The following is a 26,614-nucleotide window of genomic DNA, read 5'->3' as shown; positions in this document are numbered from 1 at the left end:
ATTCACGGAGCCATCCTCTCTCCTCCCACACTGTTGAGGTAACCACGGCTGATTCATCCCCAAACGCTGTTTCTGGTGACTTCCACCCCCACTGCCGCCATTGCCCTCACGCCGCAGCGCCATCTTGGACCCCTCCCGCTGCCTGCCGGCCCGCCATGCTCCACTCCCTCAGGCCACCATTACTAGCACTATCAGACCGAATTTAGTTTCAGGGCTACAAGACAGAATTTGTTTGGTTTGTGACAAACTGCTGGTAGCAAACGCCGCATCGGAAACACTGTGTGGGCGGCAGGCGGCTCCCTCCCTCCCTCCCCTCTGCCTGTGCCTCACTGCCCCCCAGCCGGAGGCTGGCCATAGGCTGGGGTAGTGGAACACGACAAAAAACATTCTTTTCTTGCCAAGATATTGATCTAAGGCTTTCTGAGCTGTCCCAGCCACGAGGCTTCATCACAGCAGGGTGGGGGTTGCAGCGGGTCTCCTCACCAGCCCAAAGCGCCCCGCCAGAGTCACGCCATGTTTTCAAGCTGAAAAAAGGGCAAAAGTGGTGGGGTTTGAGCTTGGCTGAGCCCAACACTGTGCAGACCCTGACTAGGACAGGCATTGCTCCAGCTCCCACCTGCTGTTGACCAGCCCAGGCAGGAGCATGTGGCACACAAGGACACCATGGCGACATTCCCTAATGCCTCCTCCATAACATGAGGACACTGAAGAAAAGCAATGAAAAAGAAAATAAATCCTTTCTTTCCCGATTACAAACCACACTTCAAGGTCCCTCATTAAATCAGGAAAAAAAGAAAATGTATTTGATTTATTGCTATCACAAGATGCCTGTGGACTCAGCCGTAGCCCCCTGCTATCACTGGAGTTCCACCTCCCATGGCAGGGTCCCCACTTCTGTCAGTGTCTTCATCCTCTTGCCATCATCACAATCCCAAATCCCCTATGAGGGACGCCTGCTCATCTTTGGGGTCCCACTGCCCATGGCAGGACCACCAGGACCAGCTGTGCTTCACTTCCTGCCTGGCATCCAAAGTGACCCAAACCCCCACTGATCTGACCCATGGCAGAGCCTCTTGAGCACCATCCCCTCATCACTAAAAATAGATCCGAGCGGTTAAAAAAAAAGAAAGCCAACAGGAAAAAAAAGCCAACAGAAAAAAAGAAAACGAACAATGCCTGCTTGACCATCAAAGAGCAACCACAGTCATTTTGAGGCAGGAACACCTGAGACGAGGACTTTCGGGTTGTGTTTTCTCTTTCTGCAGCAGATGGGCTTGGTTTTCTCTGAAATAGATGAAATCTCTCCTTGCCTGAGGTAATGGCATCCGGAGCTCCAGCACTGGGGGCTGCCCCTCTTGTGGGCTTCTTGGGGCTGGAAAGGAGCTAAGGGAACAATGGGTCAGAAGACAAATCCAATTTCCTTTTAAACATGTTACCCACTTGATTCCAATTTGTACAGAAAAACACAGATCTTGTGGGCTGAAACACGTGTGCTGGCTGCAGAACCCATCTGAGAACTTGGTAGTTCACCACAGGAGTGAGCTGTGCTGTCAAGGTCACCTCCCAGACCTGGGTCGGGGTGAGCAGTGTGTCCTAGCTCTCCAGACCTTCATGGGTGTGTCTGGCCCATGGCTTTGCAGGGTGCAATCTTGGCCAATTGTTAAATTCCACGTATTATTGTTAATGGAAATTGATAATTTCCATGTATTATAAACAAGGAGATTTGTTGGGGCTGGCATCAAGCACTCTGCTCTGTTAGCAGAGGCAGGTTTTCAGAAGTTGACATTGAAACGGTGGTGGAAAATGGGGTTATTTTGAAGCTGTTGAGCGAGCAGTGCTGTGCACAGCAATCAGCTGATTTATCCTACAGGCCACACACGAAGGTGTTTACCTGGTGCCACTGGAAACTCTTTCAGCAGCACCTTAAATCAAACGCATCTAAGCCATCTGCTGCTTAGAGTGATCCTTGGCCAAGCTCACTCACCACAGAGGTATTTAGAAACATCAAAGATATTTAAAAGACTTTATTTGACCTCAGTGCCTTTGAACTGAGCTGACAGGACAAGTGAGAATGGGCCCAAACAGACAGAGGGCAGGGTTAGATTGGACATTGGGAAGAAATTCCTCCTTGTCAGAGTGATAAGGTCCTGGCACAGGTTGCCCAGAGAGGCTGTGGCTGCCCCATACCTGGAAGTGTTCATGGCCAGGTTGGGCAGGGCTTGGAGCAACCTGGGATAGCAGAAGGTGTCTCTGCTCATTGCAGTTTACGTTTGTTGAATCATAGAATCCCACAAGGAGCTGGAAGGGACTTTACAGCTCAACTCATTCCAGCCATGTCGTTTTTCCCCTCCAGACCAAGAGACATTGCTCCAGATGGGTCTGGATCCTTTGACAGGTTCCATATTTTCATGGCAGGCAGTTTTCCTCCTTCCCTTTTGCCCTCCTCTGTTTTACAGCCAACATGGCTCTTCTGCACACACTGAGGATAAATGAAAGATTGAAATAAATTGTGCTCCTCCAGATCTTTCCCCTCTAGCTTATACATTGCTGGAGGAACTGCTGGCTGAGACAGAGTGAAGGGGGATGCAGACAGCCCCACACCCTCTGCTCAGAGCAGGACAGAGCTTTGTCTTGTGGCTCCATTCAGTGAGGCAGCATTTGGGAAACATTTTTTTGGAGGTGGGGGTGGGAAGGGGGATCTTCTTGTTGAACTGAGGAGCAGGACATCTCTATCCCCTTGGGGACAGGGAGGGGGAACCCAGAGCAGCTGGACAGAGACTGGAGGATGGTCTGCAGTTCCCACAGCCGGGGCACCCCTTCTCACCTGTCTCCATCTAACAGCACTTTCCCATTTTCAAAAGACTTGAGAGAACCACTAAAACACAGAGTCGTGTTGGGGTTTCATTTTTTTGCTTCACTTCTCTCCACCACCCTGCCTGTCCAGCGTGTAATGGAAATTTTACCGCAGCCGCTCGATGAGCAAACAGGAAGCCAGCAGAGAACGTGGCAGCTCGCTGTGGCCCAGCTCAGCTCAGCCGGGTGACAAGGAAGGCCATAAAACACAGCACGGGGGTGGCAGGGGGAGGAGAGCAGGCCAGAGGGGCCCAGGCTGGCAGCGGTGCAGGAGAGCTGGTCCTGGCTTCGCAGGTAAGGCAGGCACTGCCCTGCACCTTATTTTATTTCCTTCTGCAAATGATTCCTGATTATTTTTGTATTTCCCGCTATTCTTCTTGGGGCCAGTTGAGAGGATTCTGCTATACTTAATTTTCTGTACCAAACTTACTAAAACTTCACCTTGCTTGGAAAAACTAATTCTAATTGGCTTTTTCCTCTTCTTTTTCATCTTTGCAAGCCCCTAGTACAAACCTTAAAATCACTCAAAGCTGCTCAGATTTCCAATGGAAATATTGGAGAAGGTAAAGCTGGGCGGTGGTTCCACAGGTCCTTTGCTCCTGTCAGAAAGATTTTTCTTCCTTTTCTCTGAAGGAAATCCAGAGTCCCTCCATTGAACAGTCCTGGCTGTGTGTGGAGTACTCAGAGCTGCATCTGGCTCAGTCCCCACCACAGAAGTGGGAGCGTGTTTGGACCCAAACAAAGTAAGAAATCCAGAAAGGGGCTGAAAACAGACCACAGATACCTTTTGCTGTGATTTTTATAACAGCTTTCCAGACACGCTCTCTTCTTGCACTAAGCTTGTCAGTGGAAAAACCCTTCCCTTCAATTTTGTACTAAGTTCATTCATTTTGATTGATAAGCTTTTAACATTCATTTTTCCTTCAACCCCCTGAAAGGAGGGTGTAGCCTGGTAGGGTGGTCTCTTCTCCCAGGTATCAAACATTCTGCTCTGTTAGCAGGGTTTTCAGAAGTCAACATTGAATAAGTGACAGGATGAGAGGAAACACCCTCAGATTCTACCTGGGAAGGGTTCACGTTGGAAAATAGGGAAAACTTCACCAAAAGAGTTGTCCAGCACTGGAACAGGCTGCACAGAGCAGTAGTGGGTCAGCATCCCTGAAATGATTTAGAAGAAGTGCAGATGTGGCTCTTGGGGACACTGTTTAGTGATGGGTTTGGTCATGCTGAGGGAATGGTTTGGCTTGGTGATCTTAGAGGGCTTTTCCAATCACAAATGTGATTCCTTGATGGGAGCATGAAGGGCAATGTGAGGAGGTTTGGGTGGGTTCCACAGACATCCCCACCATAAAAACAGAGCCAAGGGGCTGCTTCTTTGTTGCCTCCTCCTAATTCTTCAGAGGTTGGGAGATCTGGGCAAGTACACGGTGTGAGGCACATGGCAGGGGGGTCGGCATCTGCCCCAGTGAGGGGCACCTCGAGGACTGTCTGACCTGAGAATGGTGAAACATCAGGGTCAATCTCAGGTTCGTCAGCCCATGAGATGCCTTCTCCAGAGCAGGACGGGCAGCACCGGCCACCACCAGCCCCATGGCCACCACCAGCCCCATGGCCACCACCAGCCCCATGGCTACCACCTCCACCCAGCACATGGAGAAGCACAGCAGTGAGCAGGGGGGCACCAGAGCTTCCTCTGCACCCTGGCACGGCTGTTTGTGAGGATGGGGAAGGACCAAAGCGGATGTCAGCTCCCAAGGAGCAAAGGGAGGAAAGTGGCTGGTAAATCCCACCTGTTCCTCAGGAGCAGCTGCTGGAAGCTCTGCCACACGTTCAGCGCTGAAGTTGCCACGGTCAGCGATGCAGCAGCTGCCACATGTGAGCTGCTGCTCATGTGACAAGAGGTTCTGAGTATCAAAAGCACCTAATTGGGAACCTCTCCGACTCCCACCCAGATCTGAGCCTCTGTGTGCAGTGAGCAGAGCCCAAGGGTGAGTTTGGCATCCCTGAAAGCATCATTAACAAGTCTCTGCTTACATTCCTGACTAGAGGAGGAGAGAGTGACAGCCCTAAAAGTGACGATAATGAATCCCCAGGCAGTGCTTAGGGCACATCAGCACTGATGAATTGAATGATTCGTCAGTAATTTATTAAGGGAGCAGAAAAGAGAATTTTTCAAGTTGAACTTCCTAAATAAAACACAAGTCCAAGATACACTTGTCAGAATCACTGTCTGTCCTACAACTAAGTGACTAATCCTAAAGATAAATGGTCTAAAACATTACCAGCCACAGTACAGGCCACAGGGGCAAGGGGTGAACTGAGCTGCCTCTCTCTGCACCTGCCCCAGGCCATGCCAGTGGCAGTGCAGGTGCAGAAATCTCTGCCCAGAGCCACGGGCTCCCTCTTCGGAGACAAGGTGGCCCCCAAAGCCCCCTGAGTGATTATCTGGGCACCAGGATCTCCTGCATCTCTCCCTGCCACAGCCCCCGGCCCCTCCAAGTGCTGCTTCTGCAGAGCAGCCCCAGGAGATGGGGTAGAAAGAGTTTTTCAGAAAGAGCCAGGCCCCACCTGCAGGGGAGCAGCCAAAATTGCTGAGCTGGACTCCCTGGACCCACCAAGTGCTAGCACAACTTCAAGAATATTTAAAGCTGTGCTGGGAGCCCCCATGAGCAGCCAGGCAGCACAGGGAGGGCAGCTCCATTCCCCATGTTTGGCTCCAGTCACTGGTGGAGCTGGTTTCATCTCCTCATGGGATTTTGGGGTCTCAGTTGCCCTCAGCCCCCAGCAGGTGTGGGGATGCCCTGAGAGCTGCAGGCAGCGCTCCTGGCAGAGCAGCAGGGCCAGGCTCAGCACTGGTATCAGGGTAGGGGACAGCACGGGGTCAGGCACAGGCGATAAGGAGAAAAGCAGACTCAGGTGAAGGACTGGAAATGAGAGAGGATCTTGATGATTCAGTGAAGAAAAAGGCTTTAAAAGCTCACAAAGCCAGCAGGAGGCAGCTGCTCCCCCTTGTTGCCCACTCAGTGCCTGCTCTTCTGCTGCTGGGAGTCATTCTGCAGCTGGGGAAGTTAGGGGCCTCCCCCCGCTTGCCACCCCCACAGACCTTTCCAGTGACCCTCAGAATCTGCAGAGCCCTTGTTTTTCATGTAGTTCTTTCCATGGAGGAGGATGGGAAGGATTCTTGCCATTCATCCAAGACCTAATGTGTTCTGGTTTGCCTTTTCCCCTTCTCTTAAGTTTGTTTCTCAGGAAGGAATTTTAATTTTAGAGACAGCGGTGCTTCTGCAAGGTGAAGGAAGTAATTGCTGAGCTCTGATGGCCAGACAATGGAGCTCCAGCAGGGAGGCAAGGAAAGGCAAATGAATCCCTCTCACGGCTCCCTTGGATCCCGGGATGCATCACCAAGTGTCTGTGCTAGGATCAGGCCGGGAGAAGAACATGCCTTCGTGCTGTATCAAAGGGGGAAAACTGTGCTCCAGAAGCGCATTTTGCTTCTGCAGTGAAGTTTTCATCTGTGATAGCAGGAGAGGGATCACTGGGAGGAGCCGGGAAGCAGCCGGGGCTGCCTTCACCCAACAACTGCCGGAGGAGCCGTCGGGAAAACTTTCCCTGAGATGTGAAACGCTGCAGAGCTCAGGGCCGAGCCCGCACACCCCGGTGTGCCCCTCTGCCATGGGCAGAATCGGGGGACTCCATGGGGGTGTCCAGAGCCCGGAGAGCCAGGAAACACCGCCAGGAGCAACGTGGGAGTGTGGGGCTTGGAACCTCGTCAAGCACAGAGTGTCAGTCGTGCACACTGAAGAACTCACACACATCTCCCACCCCTCCCACCTCCCAGCTCCCCCTCACCTCTCGAACCCCCAAACCCGCAAAATACAGAGAAACACCCCTCAAAACATTTGTGCCCGCTCGCCTACACACCCCGCAGGCCCCCAAAACACTGTCCCCATCACCCCACCCACCCCCCGGACTCTCATGCCCATGAAGTCCTGTGTCCCCCTCCCAGCCTCTCCCCGCTCCACACAGCCCCATGCTGTCCCCCCGCAGCTCTCCCCGTGCTCCCCCCGGCTCTCCCCGTGCTCCCCCCGGTTCTCCCCCCGGTTCCCCCCGGCTCTCCCCCCGTTCAGCACCATGGACAGATCCCTGCCCGCTCCATCACGTGGCTCCCGCCGCCCGTTTATAGCGCGGGGCGCGGGCGGAGCGGCGCGTCCGGGAGGAGCGCAGCGAGCGGAGCGCCCGACAGCGGTGAGACTCGCACGGGCACCGGGACGGGCACCGGGACGGGCACCGGGACGGGCACCGGGACGGGCACCGGGACGGGCACCGCCACCCCCCGGGAGCCCCGGCACGAGTGAGGGGGAGGCCGAGCACGGGGACGAGAAGAGGAGAGGAGCACTGGTCCCGAGGAGAGGAGGGTCCTATCCCGGGGTGTGGGGGAAGTGTTCCGTAGCGGGGGTCCCAGGTTCTGGAGGGTCCCATCCCTGCTGCTGAGGGTGTCTCATTCAGGGAATCCCATCCCTGGAGAAGGGCTGTCCCCGGGTGGGGTGGGGATTCCCAGCCCGCGGGGGGTCCTGTCCCCAGAAGGGTCCGGTCCCAGGGACGGGGGGGGTGGGATTCCCATCGGCGGGGGTGGGGATCCCGTCCCGGGGAGCTTCATCACCGGGGAATTTCGTGCCGGGGAAGGGGGTCCCCAACGGGGTGAAGCCCCTCGAGTGACCCCTGACCGCAGCGGGGGGATGTGGGGGTCCGGGGTGGGGGGGGGCTGCTCTTGCAGGCTTCTGGCCCCGGCGTGGCTGCGATGCGGGTCAGGATGATATCAGCTGCCTCCGTCCTCGTCCTGCTCTTCCTGCCATCGGAGACCTGCTCCCCCTTGCAGTGGCCCCGGGGTCCGTCCCGCAGGCTCACCCTGGCCCCCCAGCTCACCTGGGAGCCCTGGATGGGAGCCCCGAGACCCCCGGTCCCCGCCACCCATCCCCTGCCCCAAAGACTGTGCCAGTTCCATGGGGCAGAGCCCACCCCGGCCCGAGCCCGGCGGGCGCTGCAAGCCGGCAAGAGGCGAGATGGAAAACCCAACTCGCTGGATCTCACCTTCCACCTCCTGCGCGAGTTCCTGGAAATGTCCCGGGAGGAAAGACTGGCCCAGAAGGCGCTCAGCAATAAGCTCTTGCTGCAGAGTATAGGGAAATGAGGGAGGATCGTTGGAGGTGGGGGAATGAAGGAGACCGACCCCGTAACAAGACACCACGGCAGAACGGAGAACCGGGGGGATGCTGTGGGCTGCAGCCGTGCCCAGGGAGTCCCCACCTTGCCTGGCAGTGTTCCTGTCACTGCGTCCCGCGTGTCACTGTTGTGCATTAAAATCACAGTCGTACCTGCCCTGCTGCTGTGCTCTTATGGCTTCCCCTCTGTCATAAACCTGGGGACCTGAACCAGGTTACCCCAAAAACACCGGAGCAATCCCAAAAGCAAGATGCTTCCTTAGGTGAAAAACATCTGCATAAAGAGCTCTGAATGATGCAGGTAGTGCCACCCCGGCTGGAAGCTGCACCCTGAGACCCAGCCAGGGCTTCTCCAGTATCCCTGCGAATGGCTCCAAAAGCTGCTGCTTCCCAACTTTGCAGCAAGTCTGCACCTTTCTGTGTCACAGCTGGGGATTTGGGACCAGGTTTAGTGACACCTGAGTGTGGCAGTTCTTGGAGGACTGGACAGGACCTCTGACATCCTGGGGCCATCAGAGAGGGGACAGTGAGGGAGCAGAGACTTGTGGGGTTGGGACAGAAATCACAGTAAACATCAGACCATGCCAAGACAGGAGTGCAGGGAAGTGGTGAGGAGCACGTGGCTGAGTTGAGCAGTTTGGTCTCAGCTTTGAACACAATCTGGCCTGACCCTGCACCCCCTCCTGCCTCTCTGGAGGGGCTGCTCAGCCCCAGCAGCTTTTGGTGTTGCCAGGGCACCATGGGCCATGGGCAGGGACACCTCCCTCTAGATAAGGTTGCTCAAAACCCTCTCCAACCTGACAACCCCAAGTTAAAACACAATTTTGTGCTCACCTCCATCAAACGGAGAACTCACCTTTCCAAAATGAACAGCCTCAGGGTCAGAAGAGCCGCTGGTGGCACCTGGAGCAGGGACAGCCCCACAGCCACCACGGGCCTGGGGGCAGGACAGATTTGTGCTGCCTTGGTCCCCACCTTGGCTTGGATCAGTCTCGCAGCACCTTCAGCACATCTTCCACTCATTTTTGTTCTCTCCACCAGCAACACCAAGAGCAACTCCAGTGTCAATAACCCGAATTTCTCCAGAAAAGGGTATTTTTATTGCAGACAGCCCTTGTTGCTGCCCTCGGCCCTGCATACAATTCCCACCCCACACCCCAAATACCTGCCAGGGTCCAGCATCACGTGAAGACCTTTGGACTTCAAGGCTCAAAACCAGCCCAGACCCCACAGTGGGTGCAGGAGGGGTACAGGGAAGTGGCTGAAGTTCCTGCTCCAGGGACCCTGCCCCCAGTGCCCATCCCAGGGATGAGTGACCTCTCCCACTGCCCAGCCACCCCCACGCTGTCCCACAACTCCTTCCTCTTGTGCTGAGTTCCAGCGTGCAAATAAAGAAAGAAAAAATCTGATGGGCATTTCTGCATTGAAAACATTTATTTTACAACAGTGGTTTCCGATAACTTAGCAATCTTTATTTTAGTTTATATTTGGACATACAAGACACAAATTACCATGCTAAAACAGAAAATAATTCTTTCTGCTGTCGCTGCAGGTATGTACAGGAGCTCAGTAGTATCGAGTGTTACAATCCACAAAGTTCAGACAGCCACGTCTACTTACAGACAACTCAAAGTATGGTCCTTTAGTAACATAACAAAATAGATATATGTCTATATTATAATTGCTTCTCAGATGCATTTATACTTCGATTGTGGTGGGTTTGGTTTGGGGTTTTTTTTACTATTTTTTTTTCTTTTTTTTTAAAGATGGGCTCCCCCTATCCCCCACCCCCGTCCAAGTTGAAGTGCAGTGCAAATGCAGGCGCATCTCTCCTGGCATCCTCAGCTCCCCCTGGCTCCATAAAGGGGCCAGGAAACCAAACCCCACGAGGAATTACACAGTTCAGGGCCTCGCTCACATGCAAAATGAACATAAACCGCCTGGGATGTCAGCAGTGACACCAACCAACCCATCCACACCCCGCCCCAGCAAGGCAGGCAACGGTGGGATGAGAGGGAGGAAGGAATGACAGCGATCAGCTCAGCATCCAGCAGGGAAACAGCACGTTTGGAATTGGCAAACTTGGAGTTCATCAACCGTGGTGGTCACAAACAGAACTTCAGCGGTGTCAGCAGTAAAATCTCCCCAGTATTCCCCCTTTTCTGCCATGAAGCAGGAACTCCTGGAGTGCTGCGTGCCAGGAACAGCCCCTGGCAGGAACAGCCTGAGGAGGAGGCAGCGGTGGTGACTCTATCCAGCATGGCTAGAGGGGACATGGTGGGACTCACATCTGCATCAGCCACAACCGTTGTGCCTTCACATGGATCACTGCCAGCTTCAGGTGTAGGAATTTCAGTAACTCCAAGTCCTTATGGAACCAACCTGCAAGGGGAGGGACAGTGCCCAGCCTTGCAAACACCACACTGCTCGTGTGGGAACTCCCCAAGCAGGCTGTGGGGAGCAGGAGCTGCTTCTCCCACTCCTAGGACCCATTTATTTATACAACAGGCTCCTTCACCACGTCCTCAGCAGTCCTTCAGTCCCACTGGTTGGGTTTGGGTTTTCCTGCAGCTGAGAGCAAAGAAGCACAGTTGTGGCCACACAAAACTCACACCTTCCCCCTGTCTGGCTGAGTTCAGAGCACTACTTGGAGCCAAATCTCACATTTTTACCACCAAAGAAAAACCCAAGGTGCACACCTGTTGTATAAATATATACATATGTGCATATATACATACATACACACACGTGATGCTGCAGCCACACCCTCAGCACGGGGTGGACCTTGCTCTGTGAGCTCACCCAGTCCCGCTCCGGGGAGTCCAATGTGGTGAAAACAAGGGGAAAAACCCAAATCCATGTGTTCTATCACAGCCTCGGTGATGAGCACATAAACCACACCTAAACACCCCATGTGCCAGCTGCACAAATTCCAGTCACTCCAGAACTGCCCCTCCACCAGGTCTCCCTTCTCTCCTACGGAAAGCTGGAGCAGGCAGAGCCCTGCAGCCAGAGGAGCTGGGACAAGGGGCAGCTCACGGAATTCAAGTAGATTGTTAATTTTTTGGAATGGTTTGACAAGCAACTGCTCACAGACTGCAAGAGAACACCCAAAGGGCTGGGAGAGGGAGCAGAGAAGACAACGGCACTCAGGAATGAACAGCCAGTTTATATAAGAGCTTCCTCTATACATATACATACATATATATATATATAACCACCAGAAATTCCCAGCATCTATCCTTTTAACACCAAAATGGAACTGTGCATGTAACATCGGCATAATGAAAGTTCGTCTTCCAGATTTCTGGCATTTGGCTTGTGCAAACATCAGACAGCCAGCTTCCCTCCCGCGGCTTCTCCTTGTAGAGGAAGTGTCTTCTTGGAAGAACACGGGAATTGCAGTCTTGCTGAGTCCCAGACAGTCCCAGTAAGCCTCCAAAGGCAGCTCGTGGAGGGGACCATGGATCTTGTGGGAGCTGAACACTGACAAATTTCCTGCCACCTTGTGAGCTACTGGCTACGATTCTTTTGAGAGATTTTAAGCAGCTGTTGGTGCAATGAGACACTACAAACTAGATGATCTCCACTAGAATACAGAGAAGCAGCACCAGATGCTGAAGTATGTGAAGTTTATATCAACCTGACACTATAAACTATAACTGGGGGGTTACGGTTCAGTGCTCCAAGATTGATGCATTTAAACACCATTTGGAATTACTGACATGAGGTGAGGGCTGCAAACTGCCCTGACTACCCTGCCAGACTGACCTGTTAAACATGATGCCAAGATACAGGTGCACTGGGTACAAAAAATCTGCAGCATTAATTTCCTAAATTATCCAGAACTGGCAAAAAGATTGAAGGGCACCAAAGGAAGGGCACAAAGTAGTTGAGAGAAGCAGGTGCCTCTCTCAAGGAGCGTGTGTGGTACAAATGCTCTGGAACAGCCCCTCAGAGTGCACCAGTGTTCCCCCACACCACTAAAGTGCCTCACAGATGGAACAGGAATAGTTTTTCTGTCAGGCTCCTGCCCTGGTTACACCTGTGTGAGGTGTTTACAGGCTGACAGGAAGGGTTTGGAGAGCTGCATTCCCCTGACCGCAGCCTTGCTGCAGGACTGGGTGTTTCTGTGCCATGCCCAAGCCCTCCTTCTCAGTTCTGCCCCTCCAAACCTCCAAGGGGATCCCACTTTAAGAATACTAAGTGTGCTAATATCTAAAGCAGTTTAAAAAGATTACAAATCTAAAAAGAAGACTAAAAAGGGAACATGGCTCTAAAACGTCACTGCATGGGACCAGCAAAAACCGACACCCTATGGGACGCCACTGAGGTCTTACATAAATTTATATACAGATAAATATTTAAGAATTTCCTACAAAAATCACTAACAAAATGAGACTGGCATTTAAGGGGTGCAATTGCCCCCTCAGTACAGTGCGTTTAGGATGTTCCCATCCCTAGGGAGGATGGGCAGGACAGATCCAGCACCTCCTTTTACAGCAGCTCCACACACCAGGAAGGACAGCTGGCACCTGAGAGCTCTTGGCAGCAGCTTTCCCTCCTCACCTAAGCCAGGAATGGCTCTCCTTGCAACACAGGCATGAATCAGTATCCTGAACACCAACTCTCCAGATGGGATTCAGCCCAGTGGAGCTACAAGTGCTAAGGGAATCCGTGCTGAAGAGTTTGGAGGAGCTGGATGGAGGCGGCCGAATGACTGGAATGGAGGACTCAGGCAACTTGTACAAATGATATAACTTTAAAGAAACAAATAAATAAATAAAATCCAAGCTCAAGTTTTAATTCTGGCAACACGCTGGACAGAGATGGACAGTGCTCAGGTTTGATTTTGGAGGGAAACATTCTGCACTAAGCCAGGTCAGCCTGCAGCACTGGGACACTGCAGCTCCCCTTGCCCATGCTCAGAATTCCTGTCTGAGCCTCTCTGCCAGATTTTAAACCATTATTCCCAATAGAACTTTGCATTTACTAGGATTCTACTTGGCCATTATGAAGTGCAACTCGTGTTACAGCCCAGGGTACTCTTGTACCTTCCCTCCAGGAGGGGAAAAGTGGGCATTAATGTACTTATGTGCCATGACACGGTTTTGGCTTTAAAGAAGGAATGTTTAAATCACTTCCTTACATAGTTCAAGAAGAACTTCACTAATACACAACAATCCTAAACTCAGAGATTAGGCAGTAACATGGCAAATTTGAAACAGTTTCAAAAAACATGAATATTCCTCTAGAATTATGTTTTCCCATCATTCCCTGTAACTGAGATCTCGGAACGGTTTCCCTTGGAGCATCTAACATCACTCTGGCACGTAACAGACTAATTTCCTGTTCACACACCACCCACAGACAGCACTGACAGGAAAGCAGTCTCTCCCCAAACTCATCCCTTGCTAAGCAAACAACTAAAACTGCAAACTTATCCTGGATGTCATCTTTCCCCACAGATAACTGTTCTGCCTCTGGTTCTCATGTGCTGCCCACACTTCAGTTCCCTTGTCAGGAGCCTGAGGAGCGACTCCAGGTGTGTCACACACCTCCCTGGAGCCACAACATCCCACCAGCCTCTCTACTTCTGTGGAAATAGCTCAGAGAAGTTAAATAAAGAGTATTATTCCAAATTAACAGTGACAACCAGTCCCCAGCACTGGGGCAAAGCTGCTCTGCGGCAGAGTAACACCCAACAACCACCTCTGTGTTATCCACCGAGATGAACACAGGGACAGGAATGGAACAGCTCCCAGGGAAGAGCCCCTTCCTCATTCCCTGACTTTCTCCAATCAGCCACACTCCCTTACAAAGTCAAAAAAAAAACTTTTTTTTTTTTTTTTTCATTAAGAACACAATTTGTAGATACAGGCAATTTTAACCAGTGAATGTGGAAAGGACAAAGCCTGCACATGGCTCCCCCATATTCCAGAGTGCAATTCTACACCAAGAACAGGCTTCAGGCAAAATCTACAGGGACAAGCAAAATTATATTGGGTTTAAGCCTAAAAATGGCTTTTTGTTCCAAGGGGTCAAAGAAAGACATTAACTAAATAAGGACCTCAAGCCAAATCATACACAAATGTCCTCAAGGCCATCCAAGTTAGGAAAAGTTAAAAGTATCTTGCACTAAACAGCCACATGTCAGGTCTCTAAGGACTATGGGCAAAGAAGAAATGACTTAAGGAGTGTGCTGATGAAATTGAGCCATTAATTAAAAGTAAGAGATTTTGGGGGGAATTTGGGGGGCTGGATGTGGTACTAAAATCATGCTGATCTGCAGCAAGCTCCCATGCAGGCAAATATGTGCTTGTACCAACAGCCACAGCAACATCTGGGTGTGCAAACATTCCTCACTGAGCACTGAGACCGTGGGGAGAACATGTTCTCCTACCCAGCACGTTTAACATGGTTTCATTGCAGATTTCACGTGCTCCATCCTTGCTGCTCATGCAAAGACAACAGGAAAATATATTCAGAGTAATTCTCTGGGTCCCTGCCCTTTCCTGGTGGTCTTTGTGCAGACCAATGGATCTTTACCCTGCTCCAAAGCATCACCTGGAGCTGGGGAGGGAGCAGCAGACATGGGGGGAAGGTGTCAACAGCCCCTCCACAGAAAGAGGGGAAAAACAGGTCAGGGAGATGGGGGTACAAGGGACAGTACAGGCATTGTGATAAAAAACCGTAACAATCAAAATTAACGAGGCCATAATTACCCACTGAAAATGCAGAACCACTGGGTTCTCTGGAGCTGTTCTAGATCTGACTCTGGATCACCTAAATCAGGACTATTGACAATAAAATACACCAGCAATTCAGCAGCTGCCTAAAATGCCTTTCTAACAGTTAAACATCAGTAAACCACAGTTTCTAGAACAGACTTTGGACTTGATTTGGTTTCAAAATAGTACAGGAAACCTTTCAGTGGTTTCCACATAGTTGTTCCGAGGAAAAGAGAAACACTGGTGTAAACAAATCTAAATGCAAGACAATGTGCAAATTATACAATATAAACACAAAGAAAGGTGGTTTGTTCTTAAAAATCCATTTAAGTACTTCACAAAGAAGTTCATGAGAAAATTAAAGGGTTAGTGTATTATAAAAGCTTTAAAAAAAGACATGTAATACCCCATTTGCCTATTAAATTCTCAAGTTATTAGAACAAATTTTTAAACACCAATTGTTTTTAAACATTTCTGCTGTTGCCTACTGTCTGCATTTTACTCATTTGCTCAGTGAGAGCCAAAAGTTACCAGTTTCACTTTAAGATTCTCATGCATTCAGAAACAAAGCTGCACTATTTGGTCTTTAGCATTACAGGAAAACAACTGAACTCAAACCAAAACAGAATTGTGCTTGGAGTTAAAATCCCACTGCCACCACCACAGGAGCCCATTCCCAGTTGGTTTTGGTTCCATTGTCACTGGAGATCGCCTCATACACAACGAGCTGTTCAATTTACTGTTCAAAGATTGGCAACTCTCCCTTTTTATTTTTCAAGGTAGATTTATTTAAGCTGAAAACCAGCATTAGAGAGGACTCCAGCTCTGCAGGACTGGCATTTTTTGGTTCTTGGCTTTGTAAACTTGCTTAGATAATAACGCAGGAATAGAAGGAGGAATGAAAGAATTGGTTTGTTGCACTCAAATGAAAATCCTCAACTTCTAAAGGTCTTCGACAGCTCAGCTGTACAGAAGAGCAGTGGCATCTGTGACACTTTTTAAATCTCATTTTTAGGCCAATACTGCTGCTTAAAATGCAGAATGTCTCCATCGCACTGATATTGTGACAACTCAATACGTTACACCACAGACATTTAACATAACTCCATACATGCTACTAAAAAAAAAAACAAAAACCAAAACAAAAGAGAAGAAAAACAAAAGAAAGGAAACAAATAAGACCGTAGCTAAACTGCTTTAAATACTGCATGCTACAGCACTTCACGTATCGTCGAGATACGACACTGAAAGGTGACAAAAGGCTGAAGGGATTACAAAATATTTTCGGCAGGTTGGAAAGCTGCCTTCTTACTGTGGCAGAATTATTTCCCCTCCCCGTTCTCTACTTCTAATGTTCATGATTCTAGTGTTGAGTTGGCCATGTATTTTTTTTTCTTATCCATTCTAATGACAGTGTTTCCTTAACTTAATTAAATCCATCAGTGTGGTAGCTGGGGTGAGAGTCAGCTGTGAGCTGGGTTGTCTCTGTGGCTGATGCTGGCTGTATCACAATAGGTGCATCTGAGGCCTCTGAAAAGTGAAGACAAAAGGCTTAGCACACCAAGGAACAAACACAGCACTGTATGTTTTGGTAAGCACAAGTCTCATCTCCCTACAGCCCTCTGATAACATCATTTTACACTTCCTTAGGAGCATGATATTAATTCCCTGATTTTCAGTGTGCACACAACAGCATTCACCTTAGCTCTATATGTGGAATGTTTATTACATTTTCCTTCTTCCTGTAAAAGCAGCAGATCCTCACCTACCATTCAGCAGTGCCCATTAAAAATGTCATCAGAGCATACACAAGGCTCTACAGCATTTGAAATGATTGGTTTAATCCTACAGAAATAGCTCCACAAACAGTATTAGAGCTACAAGGGTGGCAGTGCCAGTTCTTCCACACCTGACACAATTAACGCTGCCTTGACACCCCCAACCTTTGGGTACAAGAGCCCCTTTCTGCAATCCCACATGGCTGGTCCATGTTACCTCAGGATGTGGAAGGAACATAAAGATGGTCACTGACTGCTCTGAAGCTGATCCCACCAGATTCAATGAAGACCCTCTGGGTGTTTTTAGCAACTTTATTTCTGTTGTCAGCATCACCCGCTTAACTCATAGCACAAACACTCCCTGCTCATCATCCATACCCCAGGACCTGACTTCTCTTCAACCAGCTCAGTGAGCACTCCAGCAGGGACTGATGTTCATCCTAGAGAGCTCACAGTGTTTTCACTTACCCCTTTCATCTGACTGCAACTGTGCCTCCAAGTCCTCTGGAGAGACGTAGAATTCCTGCTCTTCGCCTTCGGGAGGTTTCGGTTTACACTTCCCACAGCAACAATTACAGCAGCAGCACAGACAGCAGCAGCAGTAGCAGCCTGTGATGAGCCCACAGAACACAAACAAGGCCTGCAGAGGACAGAAAATACAGAGATAGTCATAACCTGTGTCTACTATGCCATGACCACAGAGTTTGTAGGACTTGGGTACAGAATCAGAGAGCAAAACCACAGCAGCAGTGCAGAGACAGAACTTAGTAGCTACAGCTTTGTACTTTATCACTGAGAAATACTTCAAATTATGTGCAAAAGTGGCTATGGCTCTCGACATTTTACTGGGGTGAATACTGCTAGCCTGGTTTGCTTGAGTAATTTCTACAATTTAAGTTAAGTGGACTATTTTGCTGCATCTGGAAGAAGGTACAGGTCTAATAAGCACATCTGTACTAAAACCCAGGGGTACAACAGTTCAGGACAGGCTGTAACTTGCATAAATAACCCTGGAAAAGACTGAGCTGTACCAGCTGATGCACAGGCCACAATGTACCTACAGCAGGGACTTGGAGCAGCCCAAGGCTTTGGGCATGGCTGAGGATTGATGCCCCCAGTATGTGAGCACAGCAGCTCCATGCAAGCCAGCTCTGCCAGGTGCTTATCACAGTGACAATGGGCTAAATTAAAGTCTTCCTATAGGTCATTGTGCAATTGTTTGAAAAAAAATAATTTTACAGATAGCAAAACCAGCATGGTGATAGAATTATTGTCTTCCTTAGAGGAATCAAGAGATGGAGGCAATGCTGGCAAAGGGTAGAAAAATGGACCCATGCAATGAAATGTAAGGAGATTTTCTGTGAGCCCAAGTTCACAGTCAGGACTCATTCTACAAAATTATTGACCAGAGAATACCTCCCCCAAATTCTCATCTCTTTTAAATCCACTAGAAGATCCAAGCTTCAATTAGTAACCCAGGTCTTGCTTATTAGACCTGTATCACTGGAATTTCCTAGAAAAATACTTCTGAGCTCAAGATCACAACAGTCAGAGAAGGTTGATTAACCCAGTGTCAGAAATTCAGCAATTTCCAAAGGTAAAACCAAGAACAGTTATCAAATGGAGCTCTCTAAGAGTTTCCAATACCAATCCAGAATAACTCTGTGCCCTTTTACTTACCTTTGCCCACCAGCTGGACAGCACGAAGTATGTGTTCACATTTTCTTCACCAAACTGCTCTGCTACATAGAGCCCCAGAGACCCATACTTATCGTAAATGTTCCGCTTTGTGGCATCGGTCAATATTGCGTGGGCATTATTGATCTCTTTAAATTTTTCTGCTGCCTCTGGATTATCAGGGTTTTTATCAGGATGATATTTCAATGCCAGTTTCCTATGGAAAGAAAAAAGAGAATAAAACCTGGGGTTTGGGTTCCTGTTTTTTGATTTATTTTTTTTTCTAATTCCGTAGCCTGCCACTCAAGGGAGACTTTCAAGTTCCAACTGTTTTCCTTCATCTGTGATTCAACCTCCCTGATGATTCTTCCTTAGATGATAATAAAAGGCTACAGCAATATCTAGCTTAGTTCACAGGATTGGCTACAGACTGTTGGATTTGACCCTCAGAAATCCACTGGAAAAAAATAAGAGACATTGAATAAAAATAGGCTTGGGTTTTTTTATCCTCAGCTCCAGCAATTTCCACCAGTTAGTTTTGCTCCTGCTACAGCAAAGACACACCACAAGTCTAAGGTATAGCACCAAAGGGTACATAAAAGCAAGTTGCCACAGCTGCTTGAAGAGTGTCTGAACTGCTGCTTCTGCAGTGTCTGAACACAAAAATAGAACAGACGATCACTTGTGGTTAATTCACCAATTCCTGTGCAGGAACAAAGTACTTTTCAGTTCAAGCTTTGCTAGAATAGAAAATAATTCTGAGTTTCGAGATATCAGGAAATCACAACGTACCTCCCCTAATCAGGCCAGATCTCTTACAACTGACAAAAAAATCAGATAAAGCATTGATAAATGTGCTAGTTCTCACATGGTCCAGGCTATTTAGAGACATCAGTAGAAATAACCGGCTAAACACCTCCTTATGAAGAGAAAATACGTGCTCCCAAGTAGAAAAATGACACAGAGACACATGCTGGCAGTTCTCCACCACCACAAAAGGTGTTTGTCCTCCTACAGAAAATGACCAGAAAGTCACGTATATGAGAACAACAGGAGAAGTCTGCAGACAATTACATGTCAGCTTTGCAGTGGGGAAATGTTTGGACAAACATAAAACAAAGATGTCTGCAATCACTTGGATGTGCCTGCAAGTATCTCATAGCATTTAAAAACCAGCCTGAGTGTGCCCTTGGGACACTTCAGTGTGCATGATGCTGCTCCAGTAAATCATGTCCATAGCTGCCACTTGTGCCCCAGCCTCAGTGAGGGCTGAAATAATCACAGGGAAGTTTTAAAATCCTGGAAAGGGCTTAGTCAGGCTGCAATAAATTAAATATTTTTATTTCCCACTACCTACATGTACACAAACCTCACAGCCCACAGGCCAGCAAAGGATGTTCAGACTGAACATGATAAAGGAGCAGCAGAGGAAACAAGAATGTTCAGGTTAAGTGTGAAACAGCTACATTTCACCCCAGGATCTCGTGGGGTTGTTCCTTCAAAGGAAAAGTTCACAGTATTTCCCCCAGGAAAGTAATTATTTATTATACTATAGTATTTAGTATAATTTAGTATTATTTTCCAGTTGCTTGAAGATAAACTATTCAAACATCCACTTAAAGTTTTTAGGAAGAAAAAGCTAATTTTTGAGAATCTGTGGACCTGGTTTATTCCTAGACTTCACATGTAGTTGCCATCAGTATGTAACTTTGGAAGGGAAGAAGCTTTGGTAAAAGTTAAAGACCATAGGAAAACAATTTTGACAATGAGTATCTTCATGGAAAGATGATGCTGACCCCTAGTGTAATCCAAACACATTGCTACTGGTCACAGCAGCAGTTGCCTTTAAGCAGATTATTGGGGAATGTGGAAAGGAAGATGTTACAAGGCTGGTTTTGTAGTTTTTATTTGGTTAGTATGAAGTCATTTCATGTGTCAAACTCTTAAGGAAAAAGATACAGAAAAAAAAAACGGCTTTTAAATTAATAATTCCACAAAGAATAAGAAATATTGACCAGAATTCCAGGAAAAAGTAATCATTGGTGCTCTGTTTTCATCCTTACTTGTATCTTTAATCTCTGCCTGTGCCAAAAGTGGAAATGATGGACAGCAGGGTAGTTCTGCACATCTCTGCTACCCCTAAGACAGACACAAGGCTACATAACAGGAAGAGTTTAACTCAGCACATTCTTAAAATTCTGCTCAAATTCAGGCAAGGACCTTTCAGAATGACACTCTGAATTTGAGAATTCAACTTACTAGATGTAAGATGGAAAAATTGCAAGCCTAGGCATGTTTTCACACCCCATTTTGCAAAAAGCAACCACGTTTTCACCAGTTTTTCCCAAATATTTTTCTTGCAAAAGGTCTAAATAAACCAACTGAGGCTCCTTCATAAATAGACCATTTGCTGAACACTGAATTAAAGCCATTTGTGCTACTGGGACAGGCATAAAACTCAAAGCTTTACCTGTAAGATTTTTTGATATCATCTGAAGTGGCATTTTTGTCCAGCCCCAGCACGTGGTATAATGACTCCCCAGAGGTAGAGAGGGAGCGTTGCCTCTGGTCTGCCATCTTGAGCTAACCTGAGGAGAGAACTGGCCCCTGCAAAAAAATAAAGAGTAAGAAATGCTTAAGTGAAGGAAAAAACAAACATCTTTAAGCAAATCATCCTCAAAAACAGAGTACATGTCAAGATTCAGCTTTTTTAAAATGTGCTTTGAAAAGGTTGTTTACACATGTGGAAGGTAGAAAGTTATAAAATTCAGAATTATCAGTGAAAACAACTATTATATTGTGCCAACCACTGTTGGCACAACACCAGTCACCCCGAATCCCCACTGTATACACTCAACTCTGCTTTCCAAAAACCCCAGATCAAGAGCTGAGGTGCAGCTATAGCTGTGTACTGCATAACACATCTCTCAAGCCACTTCATCTCCTTTCTTAAGTCTTAATATAATTTATTTGTGATAATACCTATAAAAACAACACAGCAACAGAGAAGTTGCTGTTGAGGCTGCGTTTTTGCACCACACTGGCATAGGAGTAACTGACTTTATTTGTATTTTTTATTTCAGAAATTACATTTAAAAAAACCCAAAAAACCCAAAAAACCAACCTTCCCCACAACTCCCAAATCCCAGTCCTCCATCTTATCACCAATACCAGGTCAAACAGAATCTTTAGAAAAATCCAGTGTGACCAAGCTTGTGCATTCCACAAGGAAAGAGGGAATGTGTGTCCAGAGAGCAGATCCCCTCTCTCATAATTTAAAGAATCTGACATTTAACATGCATTCTAGTTAAAATCATGCTACTTGAACATGGATTAACCTCCTGCTCCACATCCAAATGTAACAGACCCCAGGGGTGTCCCCTGTGCCATGCCAGGACCAGATCTGGTTCTGCCCTCTCCCATCCTGAGGAGATCAGCTTTACTGTTCTTTAGCTGCAGAACTGCAGCCAGGATGAGCATCCAAGAAAAGACTATTGGCTATTTTTGGATTATGTCATTACAATTAGCCCACACCAGATTAAGCAGCCTTTGAAAAAGATTTTTAAAGCACCAGACTTTTCTAATTTAACCCTATGTCTTATATAACAAATTAATAACCTCAGCTTTCACAAGGCTGGCTGAAAGCAGCGCCCTCAGCCCTCACCCCCTGCACGTCCTGGGTGGAGCTGTGACCACACCTCTGCTTCTCCCAACACCAGGGAGACCAAGTCACAAGGATGTGGACAGACACATCACCATTGTCTTGTTCAGCTCAGACCCTGCTGTTGATTCTCTCCCTCACTTGGCCTCTCTGACTTTCAACACTGAGCACCAGGTCCTGTTGCTTTAACTGGAATACACCAGGTCAACAAAACCCTCATCTCCTTCGAGAAGCCTTTGGCAATTCTTCCCAGTTTAATTTAAAGCTTCCTATAGGATGCTATAAATTATTACTATTAATAATAAATAGTCTAAACTCTAATTCTTTGGCTAAAAATTCAAACTACACCCCAAATCTGGAAGGTGAATGTGTGGGTAGGGCGAGAAAATATTTTCTTTTCAAGGACACTGTTCAGTACCAAAAGCTTTTTGTATGGGAAGAAAATTACTGAGTGCTGCAAGACACAACACAAACAACTCACTTATTTGGGCATAATCTGATTCAGGGAAAAAAAAAAAACGTATTTCAGTAAAGAACCCCTCCAGCCAGGCACACAGCAGACACAACCCTCTGAGTCTTTCCCAGAGGCTCTTTCCCAGCCCCCTCTACCCTGAAGCAGAGGTCAGAGACTGATGATCCTGACCTGTCTCTGATAATCTACCTAATCACACCAGCCTGCTCCCACTGCTTCCCAGGCTCCCTGCTCTGTGCCCATCATCACTTCCTCCCACCCTCCCAGGAACCTCCCTGCAGCTCCAGCACACCAGTCCCTGCCAGCAGCTCCCTGCCAAGGAGTGTCTGTCACTACTGCTCTTGGACAGGGACCTGAGAAGTTAGGAGGGGGGAAAAAATGCATCCTGATTGGAATTTTACATGTTGATTTAGCCCTTCTGAAGAAGATACTGCTTGAAACAGGAGCTTCCAGGGCATTATGGACATTTTTGCTAAAAGCTACAGCTCTATTTAAGCATAACAAGCTTCCTGTAACATCAATCCAACGTGGCCTTGGTGACAGATGCTGCAGATCACAGCCATACACCATGTTCTGCTTAACAAAATCTGCACTGTTAAATTAGGGCCAATTTGTTTAATAAAAATGAATTCAGTCTGACCCAGGCAGTATCTATCAGTCTGCAGGCACAGGGATACAATTCCACACTGCTGCATCCTTAATTGCTTCCATCGGAACAGTGCTGGGGATCCACAGCTTGGTGTAATGGGATGTTAGCATTTATTTCTCCAAACTGGTATGAAATGGATATATTGGCCTTGGCAGAAGAGTGGAGGACAAGGCAGTGATGGGAATTCATCTGGGAAGCTTTTTACTTAAAGGAACAGAGGAGTATTATTACTAGGAATGTAACCTTTGGCTTTTTAAATATGAAACAGACAGTAAAGGTGCAAGTTATTTAAGTTCTGAGTTTTCCTAAACTCGGGCATCATTCCTCCTGCTGTTTTCACACGTGGCTCTAATTCACAATCCTGAAAGCTGCCCTGTATTTTTAAAAACTGTTGTGTTCAGCAGCAACAAGCCATCTGCTCCCTTTTCTAACCAAGCAGGATGCCCTGAAGAGGTTTCTCTGGGAAGGCTCTGGAGAAAGGTAATCTCCTGGATTAACCAGCAGAGTGTTTAACCATCTGAGTACCACAATATCCTGCCTCAGTCAGCTCTATCACAACAGGCAATTTCCTTCAGCAGCACCTTGCTGAAAAGACTCAGATTAAACCTGGCAGGTTATTTATGGAAGTCAGCCTTAATGTTCTAAATACATCCATGGAAATTTCAAAGTTAGAGACACTAATTTGCTTTTCAGCTTCCCAAAAGAATCCCATCAAATTTCATTAAACTGGTGATACCTTAGTTTCAGCCAGGTCTGATGACCCTTTTGGAAGTTGTATTTAACTCATTAAAATGGCAAAGTGTTATTACATCCAAGGAAAAAAAAAAATCAATAGTTCTCTGCCAGTTTAGGGAATTAAATACTCACAGAACATCCCAAAGAATGTCTGCACTGAAAAGGGTGACAGCAGATCTGGTGGCCAGAAGCAGGGAAGGAGGAATTAAACTCCACCTGATCTGCTGCAAGATGCTGCAAAGAATTTCAGTGAAGTTGGGAGTGAGGGGGATAAATTTCTCCAAGAAAACATGCTGAGCTGTGTGGCAGAATGGAGGGTGGAAGTACTGGCACTGCTCACACAAATACCAGGTGCTTGGGACAACTCTGAACCACCACTGCTGGATCTAGGAAGGGCTGGCTACCTTGAAATAAAGGGATGGAAAGCTAATTCCATGGACAGTACCCACAACATGTCATTAGCCTCTGGAAGCAGACTAACAGCAGTACTTCTCATCTCACTCCAAGGCTGAAGCATTGAGTATTTATTCAAGAACAATCCTCTGAAAACTGTAAACCAAACTATCACTTTTCCCATCTCCCCTGTGTAAGTCACACAGCTACTGCTGTCTCTTGAATTTCCTTGCTGGAGGAAACACAGCTCTGGGAAGGAGTTTTGGCTGTTCAGCTCCACTGGTCAAAATCAAAAGGGGCACAGGACACAAAAAAATATTAGCTTTAAAGATATTACTACAGTAGGATGCTGGGGCACAATCTCCAGAATTCTAATTTTCTCAATGTCTGTACACTCATCAGTTTAAGTTCCTAAAAATTAAAAAAAATAATAAAATCACTCCCTGAATGCATGTGCCAACACACAGACCTGCACACAGGTGCTGTCCACAGCATTACAGTGAACTGTCTACACACAGTGTGGGGAATCTGGATGGAAACAGCTGTTCCAGAAAGTGAAATCCCACTGTAAGGGAGAAAATCCACCTCCTCCTGACACAGTGAATGATACCCACTATCACAGGATAATGGGAGGTTATTAACCTTAATGGACATTGTTTGCAAAGGAGTTTGTTTAAAACTAGTACACAACATCTTCCCAGTCTTCCAAAATATCACCAGTAACACAGTGAGAAGAGAGGAATCCCCAAAAGGGAAAATAAGAACCAGAAGGAATGACCCAGACAGACTCAGGGAAGTGCTGGGAGTGCTGGAGAGGAGGAGGCTGCTGCTGTCCCAGCTCAGCCCAACCCTGCACATGTGTGTAATACAAACTATCAGGAATGCTGTCAAACCCTCTACAATTACAGTTTTAAGAGCATATTAAAAGATTATTAAAGAGTCCAGCTTGGAAATGATGTTTTGCCAACTCTTACAAAAATAATGTCTAGTTGATACTTTATTATAGGACTTTAGGAAGCACTCGAGTATTTTAGTTAAGATTTGGATTCCACAAAGCATTGCTGCTAAGTGGTAAAATATAATGTTTGTTAAAGCTAAGATTTCAGCTTTGTAAAGATTTCCAGTGCAGAAAATTAACTACAGGTGTTAATCTAAAACTGAATTAATCCCAACCAGTATTTATCAGTAAAAGTCTAAATAAAAACACCAAGCCTGAAAGCACTTCAGTAAATAATGATTTGTCACAGAAAGGAAAAAGCACCACTGGCCTCCACATCCTGTCCATCTGTCTCAGAGTTACTTAGAGTTGTCCTCACAGTCTGGTATTTTTCAAGGAAGGAAAAAAAAACAACAAAACATTTTTAAAGGGGAGATGAAAGAAGCATGCTCAAGATTGTGCTACCACGAAAAATATGAGGTGTTTTAGCCTTGGCTTCCTGAGGTAGTAAGATTTTTATAGGAAACTTTGTTTCCTCAGCAATATTCTGCATTTAAATGAGAAGCTACAAGAAATTAAAAAAATCCAGAACTCACCTGGTGTCTATTTCGAATATTCTAAGGTAAGTGATAACAACCTTCACACACTTCTAAAACTGATTCTCCTAAAGACAAAACAAAAGCAAATTAGTTGTTTCTGAAGTTAAGGATTCATTGATAAATTATCATCACATTATTGGACAGTAAAAACACAGAAGTGTTTTATAAATATTTGTACCACAAGTACAAAGTAAGTCCACACAATGTAAATACTTGTCTTTAGAATTAATAAACTGTCAAAATAAATCACAAATATTTAAAAACACATAGTCAAGGCCTCTATGGTTTGAACCAGAGATTCAGTTTCTTTTCCCTCAACTTTTATTATGGGAAAGACACACACCTACCCAGTTGCATGGAAACTCTAATAACCATTACCTGTTCAAGACTTTGGACTTTTTCAACTTAGACCTTTGTGAATATATGTACTGAGAACACGATAAGCATGTTTTTCAAGTCATGGTAATCTCTTGTGCTGTTAGAGACTGCAAAGCAGCTTAGCTAACGCAGCAGACCCCAAGCTCTGGCACCAGAGCAGCAGGCACAGCCTGCTCTGGGGAGCAACACCAGCTCCTCTTGCCAGGACAGATTTCCATCAAGAAAACTGTGGTGTCATCCAGTTAGCATTCCCTCATCCTGAAGATCACCCAAAGGAAAAAACCAGTCTCATTCTGGTGAACAAGGAAGGAGAGAACCTGAGATGACCCAGCAGCACACACTTGGTCTTTCAGCAGTCAAGGCTCCAGATCAGCCATCACATGGAAGGAACAGAGCAAAGGGGCAAGAGCAGCCTAGGAAATGCTACATGGTGCTATGGAAAAAATCAGGGAAAATCACTGCAACAGATTAAAATACCTTTCTGATTAAGCAGGTACAGGACACATCTAACCCACATTACCAATCACAAAGT

At 47.1% G+C, this 26,614-nt stretch overlaps 2 protein-coding genes across 2 annotated transcripts in view; one reads left to right on the top strand and one right to left on the bottom strand.

Moving 5' to 3' along the window:
• Window positions 1-6,938: 6,938 nt before the first annotated feature.
• On the top strand, window positions 6,939-8,229 carry LOC107213193 (corticoliberin-like). Its single transcript, XM_015647303.2, has 2 exons — window positions 6,939-7,098; window positions 7,628-8,229. Exons 1-2 carry the CDS (start codon window positions 6,985-6,987, stop codon window positions 8,039-8,041), a joined length of 528 nt encoding a protein of 175 aa, XP_015502789.1. The 5' UTR covers window positions 6,939-6,984; the 3' UTR covers window positions 8,042-8,229.
• A 1,254-nt stretch (window positions 8,230-9,483) lies between these two features.
• The window catches only part of DNAJC5 (DnaJ heat shock protein family (Hsp40) member C5), a 29,605-nt gene continuing 12,474 nt past the window's right edge, over window positions 9,484-26,614 (bottom strand). The window contains exons 2-6 of the mRNA XM_015647610.3: window positions 25,702-25,769; window positions 20,729-20,865; window positions 18,262-18,475; window positions 17,050-17,221; window positions 9,484-16,333 (exon numbers count right to left, since the gene is read on the bottom strand). Of these exons, the coding sequence (XP_015503096.1) occupies window positions 16,230-16,333; window positions 17,050-17,221; window positions 18,262-18,475; window positions 20,729-20,835 (597 nt within the window). The 5' untranslated portion in view covers window positions 20,836-20,865; window positions 25,702-25,769 and the 3' untranslated portion in view covers window positions 9,484-16,229. The remainder of the gene's footprint in view (window positions 16,334-17,049; window positions 17,222-18,261; window positions 18,476-20,728; window positions 20,866-25,701; window positions 25,770-26,614) is intronic.

This window comes from Parus major, chromosome 20 (assembly GCF_001522545.3).
Source record: "Parus major isolate Abel chromosome 20, Parus_major1.1, whole genome shotgun sequence".
Lineage (NCBI taxonomy): Eukaryota > Metazoa > Chordata > Aves > Passeriformes > Paridae > Parus > Parus major.
This window is presented reverse-complemented; position numbering and strand designations above follow the sequence as displayed.